The 25,491-nt window shown below is 41.1% G+C and overlaps 2 protein-coding genes across 6 annotated transcripts in view; one reads left to right on the forward strand and one right to left on the reverse strand.

The window, feature by feature from the left end:
• The window catches only part of Ascc1 (activating signal cointegrator 1 complex subunit 1), a 102,994-nt gene extending 92,952 nt beyond the window's left edge, over positions 1 to 10,042 (reverse strand). Inside the window, exons 1-4 of one of the 3 annotated variants that reach the window (XM_048338978.1) lie at positions 9,711 to 10,042; positions 6,943 to 7,068; positions 5,794 to 5,893; positions 1,516 to 1,613 (exon numbers count right to left, since the gene is read on the reverse strand). In XM_048338978.1, coding sequence (XP_048194935.1) covers positions 1,516 to 1,613; positions 5,794 to 5,893; positions 6,943 to 7,051 — 307 coding nt within the window. In that variant the 5' untranslated portion in view covers positions 7,052 to 7,068; positions 9,711 to 10,042. The other 2 variants (XM_048338979.1, XM_048338977.1) reach the window with 2 other exon arrangements.
• Anapc16 (anaphase promoting complex subunit 16) lies at positions 9,543 to 24,525 on the forward strand. 3 transcript variants are annotated; one of them, XM_048338981.1, is made up of 4 exons: positions 9,543 to 9,642; positions 14,734 to 14,900; positions 22,542 to 22,616; positions 23,896 to 24,525. In XM_048338981.1, the coding sequence occupies exons 2-4, from the start codon at positions 14,759 to 14,761 to the stop codon at positions 24,009 to 24,011; spliced, it is 333 nt and encodes a 110-aa protein (XP_048194938.1). In that variant the 5' UTR covers positions 9,543 to 9,642; positions 14,734 to 14,758; the 3' UTR covers positions 24,012 to 24,525. The 3 variants fall into 3 exon arrangements, with proteins under 3 accessions (XP_048194938.1, XP_048194937.1, XP_048194940.1); XM_048338980.1 differs by having other exon boundaries at positions 22,542 to 22,606; XM_048338983.1 differs by lacking the exon at positions 9,543 to 9,642 and adding an exon at positions 13,764 to 14,194 and having other exon boundaries at positions 22,542 to 22,606.
• The last annotated feature ends 966 nt before the right edge of the window (positions 24,526 to 25,491 follow it).

Here is a 25,491-nt window from a genome sequence, read left to right on the forward strand (position 1 = left end):
CAGCACCACATATATAGAAAATAGCCAGAAGCGGCGCTGTGGCTCAAGTGGCAGAGTGCTAGACTTGAGCAAAAAGAAGCCAGGGACAATGCTCAGGCCCTGAGTCTAAGCCCCAGGACTGGCAAAAACAAAAAACAAAAAACAACAACAACAACAAAAATTAGTGGAGATATATTATCTACCAATTTAAAAAAATCTAAACTTATGTTTGCGGAACAAAAATAAATTTAGTTTCAGAACATTGCCTGTTTACAATAAATAATGCATGTTAAACTTTCCTAACTCATTTCTACTAAATATTTGAGGAAAAATAAAGTGAGAGGAATATATTCAATCTTCCTTTACAAATGTTTATTTCAATAATAATTTTTACATAATGCTATTTGCAGGTTCTGATTCTAGAATCTCTGGCATTACCAAAGGCCCAGGAAAAGCCCTATCACTATGGTGTCCAATATGGGCACCTACAGGCAGCTAAAACTTAAAATCTGGCTCCTCTGTCACACTAGTCACATGTCAAGTGCTCACAGTCACATGCACCGATGACTCCTACTCTGGACTGGCAGGTACAGAACACTCTGATCATCACACAAAGTTTTTTGGACAACATGCTCTAAAGTCAAGGGCTACTTATCTATCAGGTAACTATTTTTAGGTAGCATAAAATTAAAAGAATATTGCAATCTGCAGTTGCTTATGGAAAATGGACTCCTGGCAGCTGTTTTGTGCTTTAACTTTGAATAAATCTGATTATATTGTAATAATTTTTAAAATTTGTTCCTATAATGTCCCCTCACCCAAATTCCAAGATGAATACCTGTACCCTTAATTTACAAATACACTTAGTACACATACTTCCTTCTAGCCTGATTCATACTACCAAAATGTTTTTCTTCTTCTAACAGTTATTTGAGTTAGATTTTGATACTAGGTTTGAACTCAGATACTATACCACCACTTGAACTACACCCCTACTCTTTTTACTTTCATTATTTTTCAAATAGGGTCTCAGATTTTGCCAAGGCCAACCTATTCATGCTTCCTCTGTAGCTGTGATGACAAATATGAACCATTACACCCAGATTTTTGTTGACTGAGATGTAGGCTCATGAACTTTTTGCCTGGGCTGACTTCAAACTGTAAATCCTCCAGATTTCTGCCTTGTGAGCCACTCAAAGGTACTTAACTATTTTCATATTCATTGATCTTAACCATTTTTTCTAATTCTAACTTGAAACAACATACTCCCCTTTAAGCTATCCAATCATACAAGAAATCTAATATACACTAAAATATGGAATTCCTATTCCATCAGTGGTGTTCAAATTCAAAACCAGGACTAGGTCCTAAAGCCCAAAAAGGTTGTCTACAACCTCTCTCCCTTGGGAAATTAATTTGGTGGATCAAGGCAGGCATAAAGCTACATAATACCAGAGAACAAAGTCACTTAATGCTTTATATGGGTTATTAACATGCAAAAGTGGGTACAAATATAAATTATATACTGAGTCCCACCTATTTCTCCTTCTTGTCCAGGCTTAGGAATGCTAATAGATGTTTTAGTCTCCACTTCTATTTTCTTCTTAGTATCTCCTCTTTTTCCAACTATATGCCTATAATGTGAAAAAGATTAACAAAAGATTAAGTCAAATCATTTCAAAATAAGAAACTCCACTATGTTTAAAACCTTATTTTTCCCTAATAGTAAGTCTTCTGCTTTTACTGAGCTTTTTTGCTCATGGATGGTGCTCTACTACTTGAGCCATACCTCCACTGGTTAATTGGAGGTGTCTCAATTTTGTCTATCAGGCTGGCTTCGAACCTCAATCTTCAGATTTCATCCTCCTGAGTAGCTAGGATTATAAGCATGAACCACTGGTGCCTGACTCATTTAAATCCCTTGTTATTCAATAAAGCTCAATGCTTGTGGAGAAAACCACAAATCATCTAGCTGCACTACACTCCAGTGAGTGATAAAATGATGCCCTATAGCTAATTCAGTGTGTAAATGATAACCATTCCAAACACCTATTTACTTCTCCAAATAAGATTCAAAGTCTGGGTCTACAAGGCAAGAAAAAGAAATCTGACATAGTTTCAGCACCCAATGGGTCTATAATTTGAGGACAACAAATAAACTTACCCATTTTGGAAAACAAATGAACTATATTATGAATTCATCCTAAAAGAATTTCCCGTGCTTAAGAGAAAACAGCTTACCAAAGAGCAGGACTCACCGCCAGGCCTATAATCCTAGCACTTGGAAGGCAGAGATCAAAGGATCACAGTCTAAGGCCACCTGGCAAAAATTTTTGAGACTTCATTTCACAATGGCTCATGCCAATTATCCCAACTAAAAGGGAAACACAATAGCTGAGTACAGTGATGCCTGTATGTCATCCTCAGCCCTTAGGGAAGAACAAACAAGAGAACTACAATCCAGACTGGCTTATACATAAAGCAATACCCTATCTTGAAAATAATCAATACAAAAGGGAACTGATAAAGTAGCTCAAATAATAAGAGTGCCTGCCCCAGCAAGCATGAGGCAATGAATTCTAAACACACACACACACACACACACACACACACACACACACGAAGGGGGGGAGAACAAGACAAGAGGGGGGGAAGGGAGAGAAAAAAGGGGCTCAAAGTGTTATTAATAGTCCAGGCTTCAAAACCTTAGAAAGAGAAATGGTTAAAACCAAAGAGTCTTTAGAGTCAAACCATGCAAAAATCATTTAACCACTATAGGCCAAGGGAAGGAGCGAGGGATCTTTCAGATAAATATTATCAACTAACTAGTATTTAGCAAAGCCAGTGTCTAACGTGCAAGTTGTCTGATGTATAATGAGTGTTTGGTATACATAGCCTTCAGGACTGGGACATGATCCTAGTGATAAATCACTTACCCAGCAAACTCAAGGCTCTAAATTCAATCCAGAACAATGCCAAGAAACAAAAAACAAAACAATAAAAAGTATACACAGAATTTACCAGGTTCAAGCCTGCAATTCCAGCTACACGAACAGGATTACAGTCTGGAGTCAGTCCCAGGTAGAGCTTGAAAGCTAGTTAAAAAACAACTAGCTGGGCATTGGTGGCTCACATCTGTAATCTTAGCTATTCAGGAAGCTGAGATCTGAGGATCACAGGTTCAGTGCCAGCCCAGGGAAGAAAAGTCCCTATGAGACTCTGATCTCCAATTAATCACAGAAAAAGCCGGAAGTGGTGCTGTGGCCCAAGTGGTAGAACACTAGCCTTGAGGAAAAGGATCCCAGGATCAGTTCCTAGGCCCCAGAGTTCAAGCCCCAGGAAGGGCAACACACACACACACACACACACACACACACACACACACACACACAATTGAAAGAAAAATGGGCTAGAGGCATAGCTAAAGTGATAGAATCCTTGCCAACAAGTTCAAGGTTCTGAGTTCATACCCCAATACCACCAGGAAGATATAGCTATAGATGTATAGATATATCTATAGATCTTGATCAACTTATCCAGTTAGTATCAGACATCTAAAGAATTTTTACACACCTTAGAGACAGACATTAAGACATGTTACATTGATTTTGTCAAGAAACTGGAGCCACAACATTATAAAATCAAGTTCCTTAAAGAAAAAAGTCGGGCTGGGGATATAGCCTAGTGGCAAGAGTGCCTGCCTCGGATACAGGAGGCCCTAGGTTCGATTCCCCAGCACCACATATACAGAAAATGGCCAGAAGCGGCGCTGTGGCTCAAGTGGCAGAGTGCTAGCCTTGAGCGGGAAGAAGCCAGGGACAGTGCTCAGGCCGAGTCCAAGGCCCAGGACTGGCCAAAAAAAAAAAAAAGTCAGCAGAGCCTGCAAGAAAAATGAACTATCAAGGTTACCTTTGGTTTCCTACTTAGCCACATCCCAGGAGAATTTTATCTTTTATAGGTATTTCAGAATGCTCTCGGATGGTGTAAATGAAACTATTTGCCTGTTAGAGTTTAAATGCATATGATTTGTATCTGTAGGTATCCTATCAGAGTATACTTAATCCATATAGTATAACAAAAAGAAACAATATTAACTTATGGCCTTCCTGGACTAACTTATCATGAGAAGTATGAGCACAAAAGAAGCCAGTTAGACAGATAAGCTGATAATATGGAATGGACTATGGGCAAATGTGCACACAAGCATGCACAGACTGAAGTGATCACAAAGATTCCAAGTAATTTATAAAGATCAACTTGGGGGTTGGGAATATGGCCTAGTGGCAAGAGTGTTTGCCTCATATACATGAAACCCTGGGCTTCGATTCCCCAGCACCACATATGTAGAAAACAGCCAGAAGTGGCGTTGTGGCTCAAGTGGCAGAGTGCTAGCCTTGAGCAAAAAGAAGCCAGGGACAGTACTCAGACCCTGAGTCCAAGGCCCAGAACTGGCAAAAAAAAAAAAGATCAACTTGGAAAAAGCATATTATTCTTTGATAATATTAGAGATTAAAGAAATACACTATTGTCTTCAAGAAGCTTCCCATCTCAAAGCTCAAATGGTAGATCAACAGCCTAGCAAGAGTGAGGGCCCAAGTTCTGGAGAGATATATAATTACTATAATAACAAAATGGGGTGGGGGTGGGGGGACCTGGGAACATGACCTAGTGGTAAAGTGCTTGCCTCGTCTACATGAATCCCTGGGTTTGATTTCTCAGCACCACATATATAGGAAAAGCCAGAAGGGGTGCTGTGGCTGAAGTGGTAGAGTGCTAGCCTTGAGCACAGAGAAGCCAGGAACAGTGCTCAGGCCCTGAGGCCCAAGCCCCAGCACTGGTATAAAAGAAAGAAAGAAAGAAAAAAAAGAACATAATGGGCAATCATCGTGGCTGCAAGTAATGACTGATGTAAAAACAGGCTTCTCTAAGGCAAAAGGAACAGCATACACAAAATCTCTAAGGCAAGAAGGTGCACAGCATCTCAGGGACCAAAGAAAACCAACAGGTGTACGCAAAACGCCAGGGAACCAGTGCAAGAATAGCATGAATTGTGACTGAAAAGTACAGGGCCAACTAAGGCATGTTAAAAGTTTGGCCATTAGACTGAATGAACTAGAAATCCATCTTCAATGGGAAGACCAATAGTGGATCTTAAGTAGACATTGTAAAATAGCAAGATTTGTCTTTTTAAAAGATCATTCCAACAAAGGCATGGTGATACACACCTGCAATTCCAGCACTTGGGAGACTGACACAAGGAGATCAAGAATTTAAGGCCGGTCTCTTTATATAGTGAGACTCTGTCTTTAAAAAGTAAAATAATTCTACCCTTAATGCAAATAACTGAGTGGGAAGAAAGCAAGAATCCATGTGGAGAGATTAGTAAGTGAGCTACTTTAAGAAATCCACAGAATCTGGGTGAGAGTGGCTCATGCCTGTAATCTTAGCTAGTCAGGAGGCTAGTTCAAAGCCAAGACCTACAACCAACAAAAGAGAGAGAGAGAGAGAGAGAGAGAGAGAGAGAAGCAGGGGAGGAGGGAGGGGGGGAGGGAGGTCCACAGAAAGGGGAAGCAGTGACAGTAGGTAGAGATAAGTGGGTAGAGTCAAAGGATATTTAAGAGGCAAAGTCAACAGGATGTGGCAATACACATGAAATGATGAAAATAGTGTGGAATCAGTCTTTTGACATTTAGGACATAGAACAGTAAACTATTAGTAATTAAGCATCACAGTAAGCATGGAAGACTGAAGAGTCTGCTTCCTGCTGAGTTTCCTGGAAATGCAGTCATGTGAAACTGCCAGAATGTCACTCACTTGTAGAGCAGGCTGGGGGCACTCACAGTAGACCGGAATCCTTGAGGGGTCTGCTCCACCTCGTATGCATCGCAGGGCTCATCAGAATACTGCAAAGAGTCTGCACAAAAACAGTAACATTTTCTTAGAAACACTCCTGCTCCCTAGAAAAGCCTGCTCCCAGCTGTCAATCCCTATCGAGCTTTAACAAAAGGAAAGCATATAGGCATAAAAAGCAGCCCAATACTTCACAGATCACTGTTCCGAGATTCCTCTTTTCTTAGAAGAAACATTTTTTAAAAATAAATGAAAAGTTACTATTGGAAGTAGAAGTGTAGCTCAAGTGATAGAGCACCAGCTTTGACCAAAAACACCTGAGAGCTTATAGCACACACACACACACACAAATATTTACTACTTTAAATCTTCTGGTCTTGACCCTTGGAAAAGCAGCATATACATGCCAGTATTTAACTGTTTTCTCCTAGAAAGCACACACATAGTTTTTTGTTTTAGTTAGGTGAGCCCTGCTGATTCATCCCTGTAACCCAGCTCAAACACAGCTAGACAGAAATGAATGAGAAGCCAGGTGCCAGTGGCTCTTGCCTGTAATCCTAGCTTCTCAGGAAAGTAAGATCTCAGGATCATGGTTTGAAGCCTGCCCAGGCTGAAAGCCCCTGTGAGACTCTTATCTCCAATTAGCCACCAGAAAACTGGAAGTAGTACTGTGGCTCAAAGTGGTAGGGCGCTAGCTTTGAGCAAAGAGTGGGACAGTGCCTAGGCCCTGAATTCAAGCCCCACAATTGATAGAAAGAAGAAAGGGAAGGGGAAAGAAAACAGAAAAGGGAAGAGGAAAATAAAAGGGAAAGAGAAGAAAAGGAAAGGAAAAATCTGGGAAACTGCACCTCCAATTAATCAACAAAAAGCCAGGCTGGAGGCATAGCTCAAGAGGTAGAATTCTAGCCATTAGCAAGGAATCATGAGGCCCTGAGTTCAAGCTGGAGTGCCAGCCCCTCCCAGGGGGGTGGGGGAAGAAATTCAGGCTAGGCATGGTAATATACACCTGAAATCCCAGCTATTCAAGTGGCAGTGATAGGAGCTCTACCACTTGAGCCACACCTCCAGTTAGAGAACACTTTTTCTAATCTGACCTAAAAACAACTAGGTTACCTTGATAAAAAACATCATCTTCTTCATGTTGGTAAGTCTTTTCTTGGACAGGATTCTTCCTGTAATTCCGTCCATCAATTGTTATAATCTGTGGGCGCAGAACTTCCATGACACTTTCTCCAAGTCCTGAAAAATAAAGCCACATCTTGCCTTTTTAAAATGAAAACTCTTATTTCTGTTATAGGAATTATTTTGTAGGCAGCAAAGGGCTGGACATTGGTTCACAGCATACCCTAAGCAACAGTCCTATTTTCCTTTGAACATTACCGTTTGCAAGCTGTAGTAAATAAGTTGCTATAATGCTTATTATATTCTGGGTTCACTTTAGATAGCAAAATAATTTGTGAATTATTTATTATTGTGAACTATTTGTTATTCTTCCTCTATTTATTACTTTATCATTCCCCATTTTTATTGCTTTAACCTAAAAGGAGAGCATCATATGATGTTTAGCCATTTGCCAAGTGTCTCTTTCCAACCAGTATGATAAAATGAGGGACATTTAATAATTCCCATTGAGAAGGCAGGTAAATACTTGAGCGGTGCTAGAAATAGCTACTTAGGCTGTGACTGTGGCTTAGCGGTAGAATGCTTGCCTAGCATGGGTTTGATTCCTCAGCACCACATAAACAAAAAAAGGCCAGAAGTGGTGCTGTGGCTCAAGTGGTAGAGTGCTATCCTTATGCAAAAAGAAGCCAGAGAGGAGGGAGGAGGGAGGAGGGGGGAGGGGGGAGGGGGGGGAGGGGAGGAGGAGGAGGAGGAGGAGGAGGAGGAGGAGGAGGGAGGAGGAGGAGGAGGAGGAGGAGGAGGAGGAGGAGGAGGAGGAGGAGGAGGAGGAGGAGGAGGAGGAGGAGGAGGAGGAGGAGGAGGAGGAGGAGGAGGAGGAGGAGGAGGAGAAGATTCACTTGCCTGTCAAAGCACAGATAAAATGTGATTTTTACCAACAGTTTTCAGACCAACACCTTGCCTAGAAGAGGAACTCAGTTTCTATTTTTTTAAAAATCATCCGTAAGTAGTTGTACAAGGGGTTTCAACACATCAGTTTGTAAGCACAATTGTCTATTGTCAGTTTCCCCTGGCATCACTCCCCCACCCAAGCCCATCCATACCCTCAAATTGCATGAAGAAAGCTACTGTCTAACAAACACCAAACCAAGCTTCGTCACCAATTAATCAATGAATGATTTATGAAATAAAGGCTCCTTGTGAAATAGCTGGGATTAAGTTCAACCCATGTTCCTACCACAGACAGTTATGAAGCCCAAAGCATTTCAACAGCTCCCAAGACAGAAAACACCTCAATCTTTACTAAAAGCAGTAATATTCAATCCAAAAAAAATGTTTCTTAACAGTAGTTAGCTCAAAGTGTAAGGTCCCTCCCCAGAAGGCTCCATGCAGAGGCCCCCACCTAGTTGCCCCCCCTCAGTTACCTGGGTAACCAGCAGACCTGGAGGCAGTTACCTCCCCTTCCCTGAGGTCACATCCTAATCCACCTGGCCACACCCACCTGACCCTGCCCTAGGTGGGGGAAGCTGCTTTTTTCTTCTCTCCAGCCATGCACCATCTTGGCCACAGGCCTGCAGTTCGGTATTAAGCTTTTCTCTCTTCTCTCCTCCCTGAATATCATGTGGCCTTCTCCTTTACCGGCTACCTACTTTAAAAACCTAACAAAAGAACTGAGAGGTTTTGTTTTGAGAAAGTACACAAAATTAAGTCTTAGCTGGGAGCCGGGTGGCTCACAACTGTAATCCTACCTACTCAGGAGGCTGACATCTGAGGATTGCAGTTCAATACCAGCCCAGGCCGAAAAGATCATGAGACTCTTAGCTCCAACTAATCACAGAAAAAGCCGGAAGTGGTGCTGTGGCTCAAGTGGTAGAGTGCTAGCCTTGAGCAAAAGGAGCTCAGGGATGAAAGCATAGGGACAGTGCCCAGGGCCTAAATTCAAGCCCCGGGATCGGCAAATCTTGTCCGGCACTGGGTGGGAGGGAATTATTTACAACTGCAATCCTACTCTGGAGGCTGAGATAGGAGAGGATCTTGGTTCAAAGGCAGCACGGGCTCAAAAGTTCATAAGACTATCTCCAATTAAGTCATAAGGGAGGCGTGGCCCACGGTGCCAGCCTTGAGCAAAAACAAGGGACAGTGTTCAGCCCCTGAGTTCAAGCCAAAGCACTCGCATTAAAAAAAAAAAAATTATTAGAGAAGATATAATTAACGGTAGTCTAATGACCTCACACTCCGAATTCCTATTTCCTTTGCACCTACTCACCGGGGGAAAAATTGTGTTTTAAAAGTTCTGTGGAAAAGCAGACTTTCACGTTAAGTGGGAGCCATCGGCCCTTGAGCTGTGAGGCACTGACTGACCTCACAGAGAACTCGGAACCTTCCTTTCCTGTCAGCCGCAGGATATGAGAGTGCTCAGAAGTGAGGAAGGGGATGCTTTAAACTTGTTTCCTGGAGGATTGGAGAAGAACAACAACAAACAATGGGATCCTTCCTTACAACAGCAAGGATGAGGAAACCACCGCTAGGCCGCGGCCCGGAAGCGCCTCCGGAAGCTCGCTCCGGCCCAGCGCCTCTCCTCCCGGCCACGCCCACCACGCCTCGGGGACGCGCACGTCGCTCCTCTGGTCGTTGCGACCACGACCGCTCTGGCTGGTCCTGGGGGCGGGGCTGTAAAAGACTAAAGCTGCTAAGGTAAGTGACAAAGGATTCTAAGGCCTTCGGGAGTTTGGTGACGAGGGAGTTTACCCCCTAAATCCTACCTTCAGGGACTGGGAAAAACGGAGAAGTGCTGAGACACTGGAGGCGGCTGCGGCGAGCGTATGGAAGGAAATACCCTGACCGCGCGGCATGGAGTGCGCATGCGGGTGGAGGGCTGGCGCCTGCGCTGTGGAACAGCCATCTGCCCTCCCTTGTTTAGGATTAAGCTGGGTAGGAAGTGTGCCTTGGGGTTTGTTTGGCCCTCGTAGGTGTTCAGAACCCTGTGTCTGTATTCCATATGGAATGTTCATTCCTCAGCTATCTAGATGGAACTCGGGGAAGGATTTGTTGATGGAGTTCAACGTTTGACTGTAATAAGTAGATTGTCTTAGTACAGGGGTAAGAACTAACGTTAGAGTCTTATCTCCTTGGTCTTTTTGGGGTTGTGTGTGTGAGTGCCGGGCCTGGGGCTTGAACTCAAGGCCTGAGCTTTTTTTGCTCAAGACTAGCGCTCTACCACTTGAGCCACAGCTCCGTTTCCGACTTTTTGTTGGTTAACTGGAGATAAAAGAGTCTCATGAATTTTCCTACTCCGGTTGGCTTCTTGGATGGTAAGATCTCAACCTCCTGGGTAGACAGGATTACGGGCATGAGCCACTGGCACTCAGCTAGCAATTACTTTTTTCATGAGACCCTTTTTATGAAAATAGAAACAACAAGAAAAATAAAAAGAAAATAGTCATATATCTTCCAGAAAGAAGACTAATTTATGAATGTGAGATCATCCCTATTGTATACAAAGTAAAAGTCAAGCCATACTGTCTTCCAAAAAAATAACATTGCTTTTCTGTGATGATTTTTTTCTTTTTTGCCAGTCTTGGGGGCTTGAACTCAGGGCCTGAGCACTGTCCCAGAGCTTCTTTTGCTCTACTAGTGCCTCTACCACTTGAGCCACAGCACCACTCCCAGCTTCTTCTGTATATGTGGTACTGAGGAATCAAACCCAAGGCTTCATGCATGCTAGGCAAGCACTCTACCACTAAGCCATATTCTCTCTTTTATTTTTGTCAATACAAGAGTTTGAACAGGGCCTTACTGAACTCAGCTGGTCATTTTCAATGTCTGACAATTTTACTGCGCCTAGTAATAAGTAGAATTGTGCATAATGAGGGGAAAAAAGAAAATGGGACAGATTTCAAGATGCCGAACATCTGTCTCCTGCATAATTTTTGCTGAACTGCTATAGCCCCTTGTTTGGTTATTTGTAAATCATTGATTTATCTAGGAACGCTGTGACACAGAGGGTTGTAGTAGACCTGGAGGATAGATGGTTCTTTCCCTCTTTGGGAAATCAGAGGATTCTTGTTAAAATCATGAACCCTAAAATGAGAGTGTTGGGGCTGAGGGTGTAGCTTAATAAAGTGTGTGAAATTTGTAGGAGAAAATATCATCCATCTTCCTAAGCATATCCTTTCCCCTCCCAAGAGTTTGCTGTGTCTGTCAGAGAAAATTAAACTTTCCCTATAAGTTGGGAAATAATAAATATGAAAAACTAGAATCTACAAAAGGATCTACATCAAGAGTAGCCAGGTAGGGTGAATCACACCTGTAACCTCAACACTAAATGGCAGGAGCAGGATAATTTGAAGTTCAGTACTAGCATGAGCTTCACAGTGAGATCCTGTCTTCAAAAGATTCAGAAATAAATTTCCATTAGCACCTTTGAATAACTGTACTTATTTACACATTTGTTACACCTGAAACTTTCCCAATTAGTCATAACATCTATAAGGTAAATGCTATTACAGATTTCCATTTTACACGTGAGATAACTAAAAGAAACAGACAGGTGGAGTAATTTGTCCAGTCATGCAGCAACTAAGTAAAACTAGATAAAAACCTTCAAAGTTCGTTCTTAAACACAGTGCTTGCAAATGACTCATTGGCACGGTAGCACAAGTCATTGCTTCAGAAATGTCACAGCAAGTAAGTGGAATTTATCTCAGTGCCTTCAATTTTGTTATCTACAGATCCGGGAAGTTCAATTTGATGACCTTTAAGGAATCTGTGGTTCCTGTGAAATATTACATTCATCCTGCAAACTTGTATTTAAATGAACTATTAAAGTCAGGCTTTATGCTTGGTCCAGTGATTAGGTATGGCCTATTAGTTTCACCAGTAATCTTAAAGAGCAGTTAAAATTTAGGGTTTATTGTTGGATTAACTCCCACTTGCTGATCACATTGAAAATAACAGGTTCTGAGGCTAGATAAGCATTCACAAGGCCTTAGGTTCAATCCCCAGCACCAAAAAAGAGAATTTTTTTTTCTTTTTGCCAGTCCTGGGGCTTGAACTCAGCCTGAGCACTGCCCCTGGCTTCTTTTTGCTCAAGGCTAGCACTCTGCCAACTTGAGCCATAGCACCACTTCTGGCCTTTTCTATATATATATGGTGCTGAGGATTTGAACCTAGGGCTTCATATGTACATGGCAAGCACTCTTGCCAGTAGGCCATATTCCCAGCCCAACTTTTTTTTTTTTTTTTTCCAGTCCAGGCCTTGGACTCAGGGCCTGAGCATTGTCCCTGGCTTCTTTTTGCTCAACGCTAGCACTCTGCCACTTGAGCTGCAGCGCCACTTCTGGCTATTTTCTACATACGTGGTGCTGGGGAATCGAACTCAGGGCTTCATGTATACAAGGCAAGCACTCTTGCCACTAGGCCATATTCCCAGCCCCCCAACTTTTTTTTTTTAATGGTGATGATATGAGGTTTGAACTTGGGGTCTTGAGCTTGATTAGCAAGCACATCAATTTAAATCTTTAGAGCTGGAAATTACATGTATCTTTCCATTTCAGCAGAAAACTGCTTAAAGTTAACCCTGTGCTGATTCTGTGCTGCTTTTTTCAACCCTGTCTTGTAATATGGAATGATAGTAGTTCAGAGTTTGAAAGAAAATAGCATGAAAGGAAGTTCCTTTGATTGTATTCTGTTTAGAAGTCACACTGTGGCAAGCTTTTGAAGCTTTCCTGACTCTGGCAGTTGCTTGGATTCTCTGCTGAGCAGCTGGTCTCAAAAATATAAAGTATAAAGCATTTGCAACTGAATAGAGCACTTACCAGGATAGAGGAAAAGATTAGAGTTTAAATCTTAGGTGAGATATATAAACAGTTCACAGTGGGTTCCACTCTGAATTGGTAGGAAATAAAGACTAAGGTACTCCAGAAAGTGGCCAAGTTGCCTGAATCTACAAGAAATCCATTTAGAGATTTGGACCTGGTCCATTCATGTTTATGTTCTTTCTTTAAAAAAAAAAAAAAAAACACTTATTTAGCTGCATTTGACCCAGTGTGGCCCAAAGGATTAGTTAGGAATCTAACCTGGAAAGATCTTGACTCTGTGGATATGAGTTCTATTTGGAAACTTCTCAGGAAAATATAGGAAGAAAAATAGCAAGATTATAAATGACCTTTATCAATTTGCATTTTAATAAGCTAAAGACTAAATTTAACCATAGCCTTACTGTTCCCATATCTCTTGAGTATTAATTTGTATTACTTAAAGACACAGTGAAACCAAGAAGCCAAGCTCTGCTTCTGACAGCCTTAAGTCATTGTTATAAAATTAAGGAAGCAGGCCTACCATCATCTCAGACATCGTATATCATTTTTCTTAATAGGGAACTGGATGTTCTGTGTTTATGTGGATTTATATTTATATAGCTTCCCTCCTATTTTTCTGTTTTTAAAAAACTTAAGTTTTAACATTTTGAAAGTGCTCTGGGAATCAACCCAGGATCTCAAGCATGCAGCATATATTCTACCACTGAGCCACACACCCCAGTTCTCAACTTTTTATAACAAATAGCCAAAAAAAAAAAAATCAATGAAAAATAGTCAACTAAAATTCTGACTTATAGAGAAAAATCCATTCTTAAAATTCTTTTTTCTTCATTGACTGAAAGAAATTAAACATGAATTATCCAGTTAGCCCTTAGTCTTTTTTTTAAAAAAACCTGGCCATTCCCCTGCCTCAGCCTCTGAGTACCTGGTACTGCAGTCTGCAGATGCACATCATCATATCACCACACCCAGCTAGAATATTTTTTAATTTAAATACTAGAACTGCACTAGTGTAATAACCACCAGCCAGCCACACGTGGTTATATTGAAATTTTAATTAACATTAAGCGCAGTTGAAAATTCAGTTAAAGCCACAAGATGAGTTGAGTGACTGCCATATTAGACATTACAGAAACAGAACATTTCCATCATGGTAAAAAATTATATTAGAAAACATGGTGCAAACTTTTTTAAAGTGTACCCTTTAAATTGTAGTTAAAATGACATGAGTTTCTGTGGCAGAGTGCTCTCATTTTGAGCTTTTTAAAGAATTCATGTGAAATATAAAGTACAGATTTCCTCAATCTAAATTTCCTTTGGATTTTTTTGATAGGACAAAGGAAATATATAGCCTACAAGGGACCATGATTTCCAATAGCTTTGCCTATTTTGTTCCATCCTGGGATGCCACCAAGTGAAATTTTGAGGTATTGCATTTAGATGAAAAGGTTTTAAAAAAAAAATTGGTGAAAGTGCCAATATGTATTTCCTAACTGGTTTCCCTTCCTTGGGAACAGAACACAGTGTTATTCTGGAAACTTATTTGGAAAATTTTGTAAGTGAATTTCTTGGTGTGGTCTAGTCAGAATGTATCCAAGACAAACTGTCCTATGGCGCTTGTTTTATCCTCATAATTTATTTCCTCAGTTACATTCCTGCCTTGGCATTGCCCTGTCACTCCTTCATAACTCATAAATCACCCACAGTCAATCCTAAATGACATGAACAGTTTGCTAATGGTAGGAAGTAGTGTTCTAAATAGACTATTCTTGAACATGTTTACACTTCAAGACCTAAGTGATATTTTGGCCTGAGGCATCAAGAAAAGATTGTTGAGTAGGGAGAATAGGAAAAGGGGAAGATAGTTCTTTACAAAACTGTGTACTGGCACTGTTGGCAACTAGAATGTAATGTTGTCAGTCTCACTTCCACAAACTTGCCAATTGCTGTTTTTCTTTCTCTGTAGTGAAGTAAGAATTCTACTAGAGGAAATGGCTGCCTCTTCATCCTCCTCCTCAGCTGGTGGGGTCAGTGGAAATTCAGTCACTGGATCTGGTTTCAGTGTCTCAGACCTTGCCCCGCCACGGAAGGCCCTTTTCACCTACCCCAAAGGAGCTGGAGAGATGTTAGAAGGTGATCTCATGCTGATTTTTTTGCTGAATAACTTGATTCAGACCTGCAATGAATATTAATTGCAAAGAAGCGACTAAGTGGATTAGAGATGGAGTTGCCCTGATTTCAGTTCCATATTACATCTCTTGTCCCCATCTCAAAGGAAGACTTTGTAAAAAACCAATCTTGGTCTAGAATCAAAATTTTGAAGTTGAAAAAGTGTTCTTTAGCTCCACAAAGATTAGGGGATCTGATTGTATTAAAAGTCAGAATCAGCCCTGGAGCCAAGGATTCTCTTGACCTCCAGCCCAGTTTGCTTTATTATAGCACCTGTTCACCTTCCTATGGTCAGCTGGTTTGGTATATTTTCTTTTTGTGTGTGTGTAATCTACAAATAGATTAACACCACTACGATTAAGAGGAAATGAAAACTAATGCACTGCTATGAGAAGATAACCATTCTGTCTCACTGCAGGACAATGCTGTGTGGTTTTACTGACCCCAGAGACAGATGTGCATCCAGTCATGCACTGTCTACTCAACACATATTTGCAGACTGGCTGGTGAAAATGAAGATATAGGCAGTAAAGATTGAACAGCATTGGTAACTAGAGTGTGTCATGTTTATGGCACTTTGGAAGTTGTTGTTTTTTAAGATGGGGGTAGGATTCTCACTACTAACCCATGGCTGGCCTTGAATTTGTAATCTTTCTGCCTCAGTCTCCTGAGTACAGTCTTATACTACTGGCATAGTACTAATCATTCTCCTTAGGCTTCCTGGGAAGCCTATTAACATCTACATTTCTGGGCCCACCATAGGGATTCCAGGTTGGTCAAGTGTAAGAATCTCCATTTTTGACCAGCATTCAGGGCCTTCATAAAGATAGAATTTTCCCCGCTTATTGAAAAATATTGGCAAAGAAACGATTAAGAATTCAAAATATACTTAAAACATTGTTTTAGTTCTTTTTCTTTTTTTTTCTTTTTTTCTTTGGCCAGTCCTGGGGCTTGAACTCAAGGCCTGGGCACTGTCCCTGAGCTGCTTTTGCTCAAGGCTAGCACTCTATCACTTGAGCCACAGTGCCACTTCCAGCTTTTTATATTTATGTGATACTAAGGAATTGAACCCAAGGCTTCATGCATACTAGGCAAGCGTACTGCCACTAAGCTACATTCCCAACCCAAAGCAAGCATTTTTATACTTTATATTGATCATTTTTCTTTTGAATCTTCCACATGTTCATGAATATACTTTAAAACTAATCTAGAAATATCTTTGAGAAATACATGAATTATAATTTGAAGTCAGCCTTCTAGAGTGATTCTTGTTAATATTAGTATAATGAAAGAGAGTTAGAGGCTAAATGCTGATTGGCTTTTTTGGGGTTTTGTTTTGGGGACATTGAACCCAAGGACCTCACCCATGCTAGGCAAGCACTCTTTAGCAACCCCTACACCCAGCAAGCCGGACAAAGCAGAACTATCACTTGAGACGGGAAAACACAGGAGTCTAGGACCATCAGTTTCTGTTGGGTTCTGATGAGGAGTAAAGGAGGTTGAGTCTGTATGTAGTTAACACAGTGAGATGTATGTCCTTCTGTCATTGCGTTTTCTTCCTTTGTGTCAACTAAATTCTCAAGATTTGGTTAAATGTGGCAAAGATGAGGTATGAAGGAAGTTTCCCACAAAGCAAATAAAAACTTGAAAACACTCAGGGGCTTGAACTCAGGGCCTGGGCACTGTGCCTGGTCTCTTTATGCTCAAGACTAGTACTCTACCACTTTGAGCCACAGTGCCACTTCCAGTTTTTGAGTGGTTACTTGGAGAGAAGAGTATCTTGGGGACTTTTGCCCGAGCTGGCTTCGAACCACAGTCCTTAAATCTCAGCCTCCTGAGTAGCTAGGATTACAGGCATGAGCATCCATTGCCGGCTGCTTAATGAGTTTTATAGTAGCAGAAGAGAAATCAATGCTTAACAATTGTGCTCTGAAATTAAAGTCATTTAAATTCTATTTGCAAGAGGAATTTTATTACAGGAGATCCCTCCATAGTCACAAAGGTATCAGCATTTTTTTTGGTCAAGATGCACCAGATTATGGGAAAGCATTGATGAAAAAAGCTTCTGAGATTAGTTTGAATGTTGATGTTTTAACAAACTATAGATCTATCCATTTTCATTGCTTCTTGGAGGAATGTCTTTGATTCCATCGTAAGATAAATTTTATTATGTTTAAACACAAATGTACAGTTATGATTCGGCTTCTTAGCTTTAAAGTTTCACCAGTAATCTTAAAGCTGCTTACATTTTAAAACAGACTATAAAAGTAACAGCAATAGTGGTGCTGTGGCTCAAAGTGGTAAAGCCTCTAGCCTTTAGTGAAAAAGCTCAGGGACAGCGCCCAGGCAATGACTTCAAATCCCACAACACAGCAGTAGCAACCCATGAACCTTAGAGCAACCTTAGCAAAGTCAACTATTGTAAATATTATTTAATGCCAAGAATATTAAACTGAATATTTGAGTACAACCATCCCTCTGTATCTGTAGGGCATTGGTTCCACTCCACACCACACCACCTCCCATCTTCCCACTCCATATACTCCTACCCCCATGAATACTAAAATCAAGTGTTTAACATTCATACATATAATAGCATAGTATTTACATAAGACCTGTGTACATTGCCCCATATAATACTCCTAAATGTGAGTTGGTAAGGATGTTAGATTTGGAAGCATTTCCTACTGTGTTTGTAGGCATTGCTGTTATGCAACTAATCCAACCTGCATTCACCAAACCATACTTCTACAAAAGCTTAATTGACTAGGGAACTAGAAGAGTAGGGTTGCCTGTTGAGTAAGGAACAAAGCAATTAGAAGTCAAGGTTGGATGCTGTTTATAATCTTAACAGGTTGAACTTGATGTTTCAGCCTCATAATAAATCCAAATAACCTGTAGTTAACCTTGTAAATTAGCTTTTTGGTGCACCTGCTTCTGATAACAGCCTGCCCATGTAGCAGCACACAGCAGGTTTTGGCATTCGCCTGCCCTTCACTACAATTGTCCTCACCCAGTTATTAGCGAGCAAATTAGAAGCTGCCTTCCAGCCCAGAAGTGGCTCTGTTTTAGTGACATTGTAGGCCACTGAAGTATAAATTAACCTGGCATTGTCTAATTTCCTGCTGCAAGGTAGTTGGTGATAGTATTAGATTTGGGCAATTTACTGAACTTTTTGCTACTTATAACCTTTGCTTGTCTCTTAAAAGGAAAGCTGATATATTGCTACTTGGTGTGTTAAAAAGAGTTTGATTACAATTTCCAAATAGAGGACAGATTGCCTCAGGCAAACTCCTTCCTGGAGAAATTCCAGACTTTAGATTGGTACAGATATAACATCTCAGAGGATGTGGCTAAGAAGCGATGGACTGTGTGGCTGATGCAGAGCTGCAAATTAGCAAAAGTGTGCTCATAGGCCTGTAGTGTGACAGAGTGACCCTCATACCTTTTTGAAAGATGAGCTGACGTCTTTTTTGTTTCCAAGCTAACATTACCAAGGAAAAGATGCAGAAGTGAAAACTAAAAGCATTTTATCCCAAGAGTGCCCATGATTAAATGTAAGTGGGAGGCAGTATTTCCAAGAGCTTCCATATTGATTTGATCCTTAGAACTCCTAATTCCCACCACCTTGTGTTAAGATCCTAAAGCTCAGGATCTAACCACATAGGAGGTAAGCTATAGTTTCTATGCTTTGTTCTTTCTAAAAGAAAATTCACTTTTTTTCCCCCCCAGTCCTGGGGCTTGAACCTAGGCCTAAGCACTGTCCCTGGCTTCTTTTTGTTCAAGGCTAGCACTCTACCACTTGAGCCACAGTGCCACTTCTGGCCTTTTCTATATATGTGGTGCTGAGGAATCGACCCAGGTCTTCATGTATACGAGGCAAACACTCTACCACTAGACCATATTCCCAGCCCTGAAAATTCACATTTTTATATCTTTGCTTAAAGAGTTCATTGGAAGGGCCAGCTAGATTGTATAGTTCTAACAATAAAATAATTAGTGACTTGCAACAGTTTAAAAAAAAAAAAAGAGTTCATTGAGAGGGATAGGAGAGAATGATGAAAAGGATGACATCAGTCAAAATGCATTGTACTGGTAAGCTGATTTGTTGAAAGATAACCTCTTTGTACACCACTTAAAGAAAATGAAAATGTGTTTGTATTTCTTTTTTGTCAGTCATGGGGCTTAAACTCTGGGCCTGGGCACTGTCCCTGAGCTCTTTTGCTCAAGGCTAGCACTCTGCCCCTTTGAGGCACAGGCGGCCACCTCTGATTTCTTGGTGGTTAATTGGAGATAAAAGTCTCACAGACTTTCCTCTCCTGGCTGGCTTTGAACAGCAATCCTCAGATCTCATCCTCCTGAGTAGCTAGGAATACAGGCATGAGCCATTGGCACCCAGCATAAAAATGTAATTTTAAGAAGTGTTAATTAAGGGGTTGGGAATATGGCCTAGTGGCAAGAGTCCTTGCCTCGTATACATGAAGCCCTAGGTTCAATTCCTCAGCACCACATATATAGAAAACGTCAAGAAGAGGCATTATGGCTCAAGTGGCAGAGTGCTAGCCTTGAGCAAAAAAAGAAGCCATGGACAGTGCTCAGGCCCTGAGTTCAAGGCCCAGGACTGGCAAAAAAAAAAAAAATGGTAAGAAAAGAAGTGTTAAGCCAGTGGCTCACACCTGTAATCTAGCTACTCAAGAGGCTGAGATCTGAGGATCACAGTTCGAAGCCAGTTCAGGTAGGAAAGTCTTTGAGACTCTTGTTTCCAATTAACCACCAGAATATAAGTGTTTATTGAGGGCTGAGAATGTGGCTTAGTAGTAGATTGCTTGCCTAGCATGCATGAAGCTTTGGATTCAATTCCTCAGTACCACATAAAGAGAAAAAGCCAAAAGAGGTGTTGTGGCTCAAGTGATAAAGTGCTAGCCTTGAGCAAAAGAAGTTCAGGGATTCAGGGGCAGTGCCCAGACACTGAGTTCAAACCCCAGGACTGGCAAAAAAAAAAAAAAAAAGTGATTATTGAGCAAGTCCTTAAGTGAAGATACAAAAGAATAGGATAGTGAATGCTGGCATATCATATACATAGAAAATCTGTAATTGCATCATTGGTGTCAAATGGTCACAACAGTCCCACTTTCCTTATTTGAATTCATAGTTGTGTGTGACCAATTTCTCATCTAAAATAAAAACTCAGTGATGTCATTAGCTTCTCTAGATCTTTATGTTAGACAGCTGAGCTAAGGATGTAGCTCAGTGGTAGATTGCATGTTTAGTGTTTGCAAGGTCCTAGGTTCAGCCACAAAGGAAGAACAGGATAGTGGGAGACTTGAATTTACAGATTGTAACACTTTGAAGAATTTAGATCTTGGAAATTCTACCTTTCTTTTTTGTTTTTTTTTAAAGGCTACTGTAATTGTGTTTGTGTGTGTGTGTGAGAGAGAGAGAGAGAGAAAGAGAGAGAAACTAAACCTTGAACTGTGGCCTTGAACTCAGTGCCCTTGTGCTCTTGTTTTCTCCACTCATGCTGGCCCCTACCACTCAAGCCACACTTCCACTTCTGGGTTTTTGTTGGTTAATGGGAGATAAGAATCTCATGGAGGGGCTGGAAATATGGCTTGGTGGTAGAGTAGATTGCTTGCCTTTCATACATGAAGCCCTGGGTTTGATTCCTCAGCACCACATATATAGAAAAAGCCAGAAGTGGTGCTGTGGCTCAAGTGGCAGAGTGCTTGCCTTGAGCAAAAAGAAGCCAGGGACAGTGCTCAGGCCCTGAGTCCAAGGCCCAGGACTGCCCCCCCCCCAAAAAAAAAAAAAAAAGAATCTCATGGACTTTCCTGCCTGGGCTGGCTTTAAACCTCAATCCTTATTAGCTATTCGCCTCCTGAGTAACTCCGGTGTACATTAGGGGTTGTTGTTGTTGTTGTTGTTATAGACACATAAGTCAGGTAGAATACATTTCTTTGACAATGTCACCACTCCTTTCTTCTCTGTCTCCCAAGTTTCTCAGTCCAGTTCCCACCCCAAGTTGTATAGTTCATTTTCAACATACTATCTTGTGAGTACCACTGCTACATTTGCATACATTAGTTTTATAGGGAGAATTTCATCGTGACATTTCCGCATTTCATGTAAACATCCTATTCCAATCAGCTTCTCCCCACTTTGTCACATTCCCCATCCCTCCTTCTTAAAACAATTTTTAAAAGTTTCACTGTTCTATTGTAATTCATGCAGTTAACTACATTGACCATATTCATCCCTGTTTACCTGATCCCTAACCCTTCCCACTCCCACTGGTGCCCACCCTCCCCCCATCTAAATCTGTGTTACTTTCTTGTCATTCTGTGTGTGTGTGTGTGTGTGTGTGTGTGTGTGTGTGTGTGTGTGTGTGTGTTCATTTTACTATGTGGTTTTACTATTGTATTTCAGATATACATATATTATTTTAGCTCAATACCCTTCTCTCTTGCCTTCTTTCCCTTTCCTTGGGGGAAGGGGAACACTAATTTGAAAATATACTGGAAGAAGTCCTTTTGGTTATGTATTCAAGCCTTTTGGATTCAATATCTGTGATTTTCTTATTGGTTACTGTGAGTTGTAAAAGAAGTTTTGCCCTGTGTGAAATTCAGCATGAGGCTAGTATGTATTAGTTCGATTTTCCTGTCATACTAATGCCTGGCCAACACACTATCCCAAGATTAGTGGTTGAATACTGTCACCTAGTAGTGCTGGCATGACCTACTATCTTGATAAAGACCACTGTGTTCTCTTTCCAATTGTTTTCAAGTTGTTACAATAAGCAAATGGTTACTGGCCCGAATGGTTTCAGTTATCCTTTAAAAAATAAAAATTTCCTCCATGAATTATATATCTTTGGGGATATGTTTTGCTGTATCAGCCTTTGCCTGAGAGGAATAACATGAATTAGCTTAGGTTTCACAATCCTAGGGTTGTGGTGACCAAGTTAGCCACCTCCTTGTTGGCAGTTCTTGGCACCAGTTCAGTTCTAGGTTCTGAACTTGCACCATACTCTTATCATCATCCAAATTGCAGTGTTTTGGTTCAGCTGGAAAATCAAGGTTACAATTTACGTTTACAGAAAGAAATTTCCCAGCAGTGTTTTGTGATGGTCATGATGATGTAATTTGATATATTGAAAACCAACAGCTGTTTTTCGCTCAGCTTTGTTTGTAGAATGGAAGTGCTTTGGAGTTTGGGCGCACCTTTATGCTATGATAGCACAGGTGCCAAATGGCTGAATGTGTCAGCTGCCAGTGTTTGCCTGACTTGGGAAGAAGAGAACATTAAGAAACTCAGACTGGGAGGGGGAAGTGTTGATCAGGACATCACACTGAGGTTTCTTGTTTTTGTTTTTCTAAATACTATTTTTAAGGTCTTAAAGACGTAGAGGGACTATTTTAATATTCTAGGTATAGAAGAAGTGGCTTTTATAACAGAGCAATGTTCCTTCTTAATGAAACAGAAGCCCTCCTTGTTAACACTGCAAACAACGTAAACCTCAAATGTAAAAGCAGGAAAGAGAATGGACAGGTTTACTTGGTTTATCAGAAGACATAACACTGAAACCTTTTCCTCTTTTGTTTGTAGATGGCTCTGAGAGATTCCTCTGTGAGTCAGTATTCAGTTATCAAGTGGCATCCACGCTTAAACAGGTGAAGCATGGTAAGCAGAGTATGGTCTACTGGATTGTGAAAATAAATTTATGGGGGAGCAAGGCAGATTGTAAAAGGTCCGTGCACTAAGACAGAAACCTCCAAACTCAGCAAAGCTATTTAAGTAGACTTCCTAAATTACAGGACATTCTAAGGTCTTAATCCAGACAGAACATCCATATTGAGACTTACAGTGGAAGTCAGAAGGAAGGGCTGGTTCTCTAAGGGAGCCAGAGCTTGCTGCCCCTCGTATGTTGTTTTTCCTTTCAGAAACCTCCTTTTATTGTTGTCCTCCATGGGTTACCATATTCTTCTTCAACACCGAGTATTTATGTAGCACCTCATATTCTTTCTGAACTCTTGAGCCCTGGTAGCACATTTTCTACTCCATCTGTCTCATTTCCTCCTGACCGTTTACCCATGGAAAGCACTATATACAGTAGAAAGCTACCCGAGGATTGAATCCCTGTAGCATAGAGAATATGGACTTTTTCTTTTTTAAAAAAATACAGCACAACCTAGTGATGGTGGCTCATGCTTGTAATCCTAGCTACTCCGGAGGCTGAAATCTGAGGATCACAGTTTTAAGCTAGCCTAGGCAGCAAAGTCCGTGAGACTCTTATCTCTAATCACCAAAAAAAGCCAGAAATGGAATTATGACTCAAATGGTAGAGTGCTAGCCTTGAGCCGAAAAAGCTCGAGGACAGCGCTCAGGCCCTGAGTTCAAGACCCAGGAATGCCATTTTTTTAAAAAGGCACAGCCATGTACCAGGTGGCTCAGACTTGTGATCCTGGCTACTCAAGGAGGATCAAGATTAGAAGCCAGCCCGGGCAGAAAAATCCACAAGATTCCATCTCTAACCAGCAAAATGCTGGACTCTAGACATAGCTCAAGTGATAGAGCACCAGCTGAGTGAGCTCAAGAGACCTGAATTCAAACCCTGGTATGACAAAAAATAAACTACAGGAAAGATAGAAGCTGATTTCACTCAGCGGTAGTATACTTTGCCTAGAATGTGCAAGGCCCTGGTTCTGTCCCCAGAATCTGAAAAAAGTAGTTAATAACATGAAATATAAAAGCAAGCAGTTAAGGTAAATGGAAATGATTGGGAATTTTCTTTTTTTTTAAGTTTGAAGTCTTCTGACCAACACAATAAAACCTCTCTACTAGAATACTGAGGGGAACAGCCACTAGGAAGTATTTTTAAGCCAGTAATCAAGTTGGTGATGAATGACAGTCTCATGAAAAATACATTGTTGTATCATATTTCTTCCTTGACTCTTTACAGATCAGCAAGTTGCTCGGATGGAAAAACTCGCTGGTTTGGTGGAAGAGCTGGAGGCTGATGAATGGCGGTTTAAGCCCATCGAGCAGCTGCTGGGGTTCACACCCTCTTCAGGGTGATGCTGCCTGGGTGGTTACCTCTGGGCACAACCAGTACAGAGCCAGTAAGGAAGTTACAGCTTCTAGAGCCACCCAGAGACCCACAGCTGCATTGCCAAACCGCTGATTCCATCATACTCGGTTTCTCTATAGGCAACAAATACTTAAATGTGTAATATTGCAGGGAGTAGTTATTTGGTTTAGAAAGCATTAAACAGCCTGTTACAGAGAACAAAGAGATATTTATAAAATTGTCACAAACCAAATAGGACACATACCAGAATTGGCCATCTGAATGGCATGTGTCTTGTCATTCATAGAGTGCCTGGAAACCTTCATCACTCAATCCAAGGTCAGGATATTTCTTTTCAAACATGAATTCAACTCAGGACCTATCTAAATGAGGAATTTTTAAATGTTCAACTTTTTTCCTGTTTTTAGACATCTAATTCTATAGATTCTTAACTTTTTCTAACTTCTGGGCATGTTGCTTTTTGAATGTTGGAGCACTTGTAAAAATAAAGAAGTGAGCAAACTCCTTTCAGTCAAAGAAAACCTCTGTCCAAGCCAGATGTGGCGGTTCAAGCTGATATTGTCATCACTTGGGAAGCTGAGGCAGGAGAATGGAACAGATAATGAGACTGGGTCTCAAAAAACCAACAGAAGCCAGGTGCTGGTGCTCACATCTGTAATCCTAGCTACTTAGGAGGCTGAGATCTGAGAATCCAGGTTCAAAGCCAGCTCCCAGGCAGGAAAGTCTATGAGATTCTTATCTCCAGTTAACTACCAAAAAAGCCAGAAATAGAACTGTGTCTCAAAAGTGGTAGAGCCTTAGCCTTGAGCTAAAAAAGCTCAGGGAGCATACCCAGGCCCTGAGTTCAAGGAATACACACATACCCTACCACCACTCCACCCCCCCCCCCCCAGGAGGGAAGGAAAGAAGAAAAGGAAACCATCCAGCTCATGTGGACTCAAGCAATTCTGTAGCAAATTCTTTGAAAGTGCTCTGTGTCTTCATCCTGAAAAGTCTTAGGGATTTGGGATAAAGAGAAGAGGTCAAATTACTTTTCTAGAAGGATCTAAAAACATTCTCCTATGCCATTAGTAGGTTTTACTTTAGAGATATTTGTCTTGAAATTATCAAATTATCTCATCCATAATTGAGTAGATTTTTTTTTTGCCAGTCCTGGGCCTTGGACGTGGCCTGAGCACTGTCCCTGGCTTCTCTTTGCTCAAGGCTAGCTCTCTGCCACTTGAGCCACAGCACCACTTTTGACCGTTTTCTATATATGTGGTGCTGAGGAATCGAACCCAGGGTTCATGTATACGAGTCAAGCACTCTTGCCACTAGGCCATATTCCCAGCCTCAATTGAGTAGATTTTTATGTCATGATATAGGAAAACCTAGAAGAGGTGTTCATGTTCTTCCTTGTGGGACACATATGTATGTGCAGCATTCACACTGCACAGTTAAGAGAAACATTTATTGTATCATATGCAG

This window comes from Perognathus longimembris, chromosome 2 (assembly GCF_023159225.1).
Source record: "Perognathus longimembris pacificus isolate PPM17 chromosome 2, ASM2315922v1, whole genome shotgun sequence".
Classification (NCBI taxonomy): domain Eukaryota; kingdom Metazoa; phylum Chordata; class Mammalia; order Rodentia; family Heteromyidae; genus Perognathus; species Perognathus longimembris.

Coding starts and splice junctions, on each gene's coding strand:
- Anapc16 (XM_048338983.1), top strand. CDS start 14,172: ATGCCACCAAGTGAAATTTTGAG. Junction 14,901..22,541: donor AGCTGGAGAGATGTTAGAAG/GTGATCTCATGC, acceptor TTTTGTTTGTAG/ATGGCTCTGAGAGATTCCTC. Junction 22,607..23,895: donor TGGCATCCACGCTTAAACAG/GTGAAGCATGGT, acceptor GACTCTTTACAG/ATCAGCAAGTTGCTCGGATG.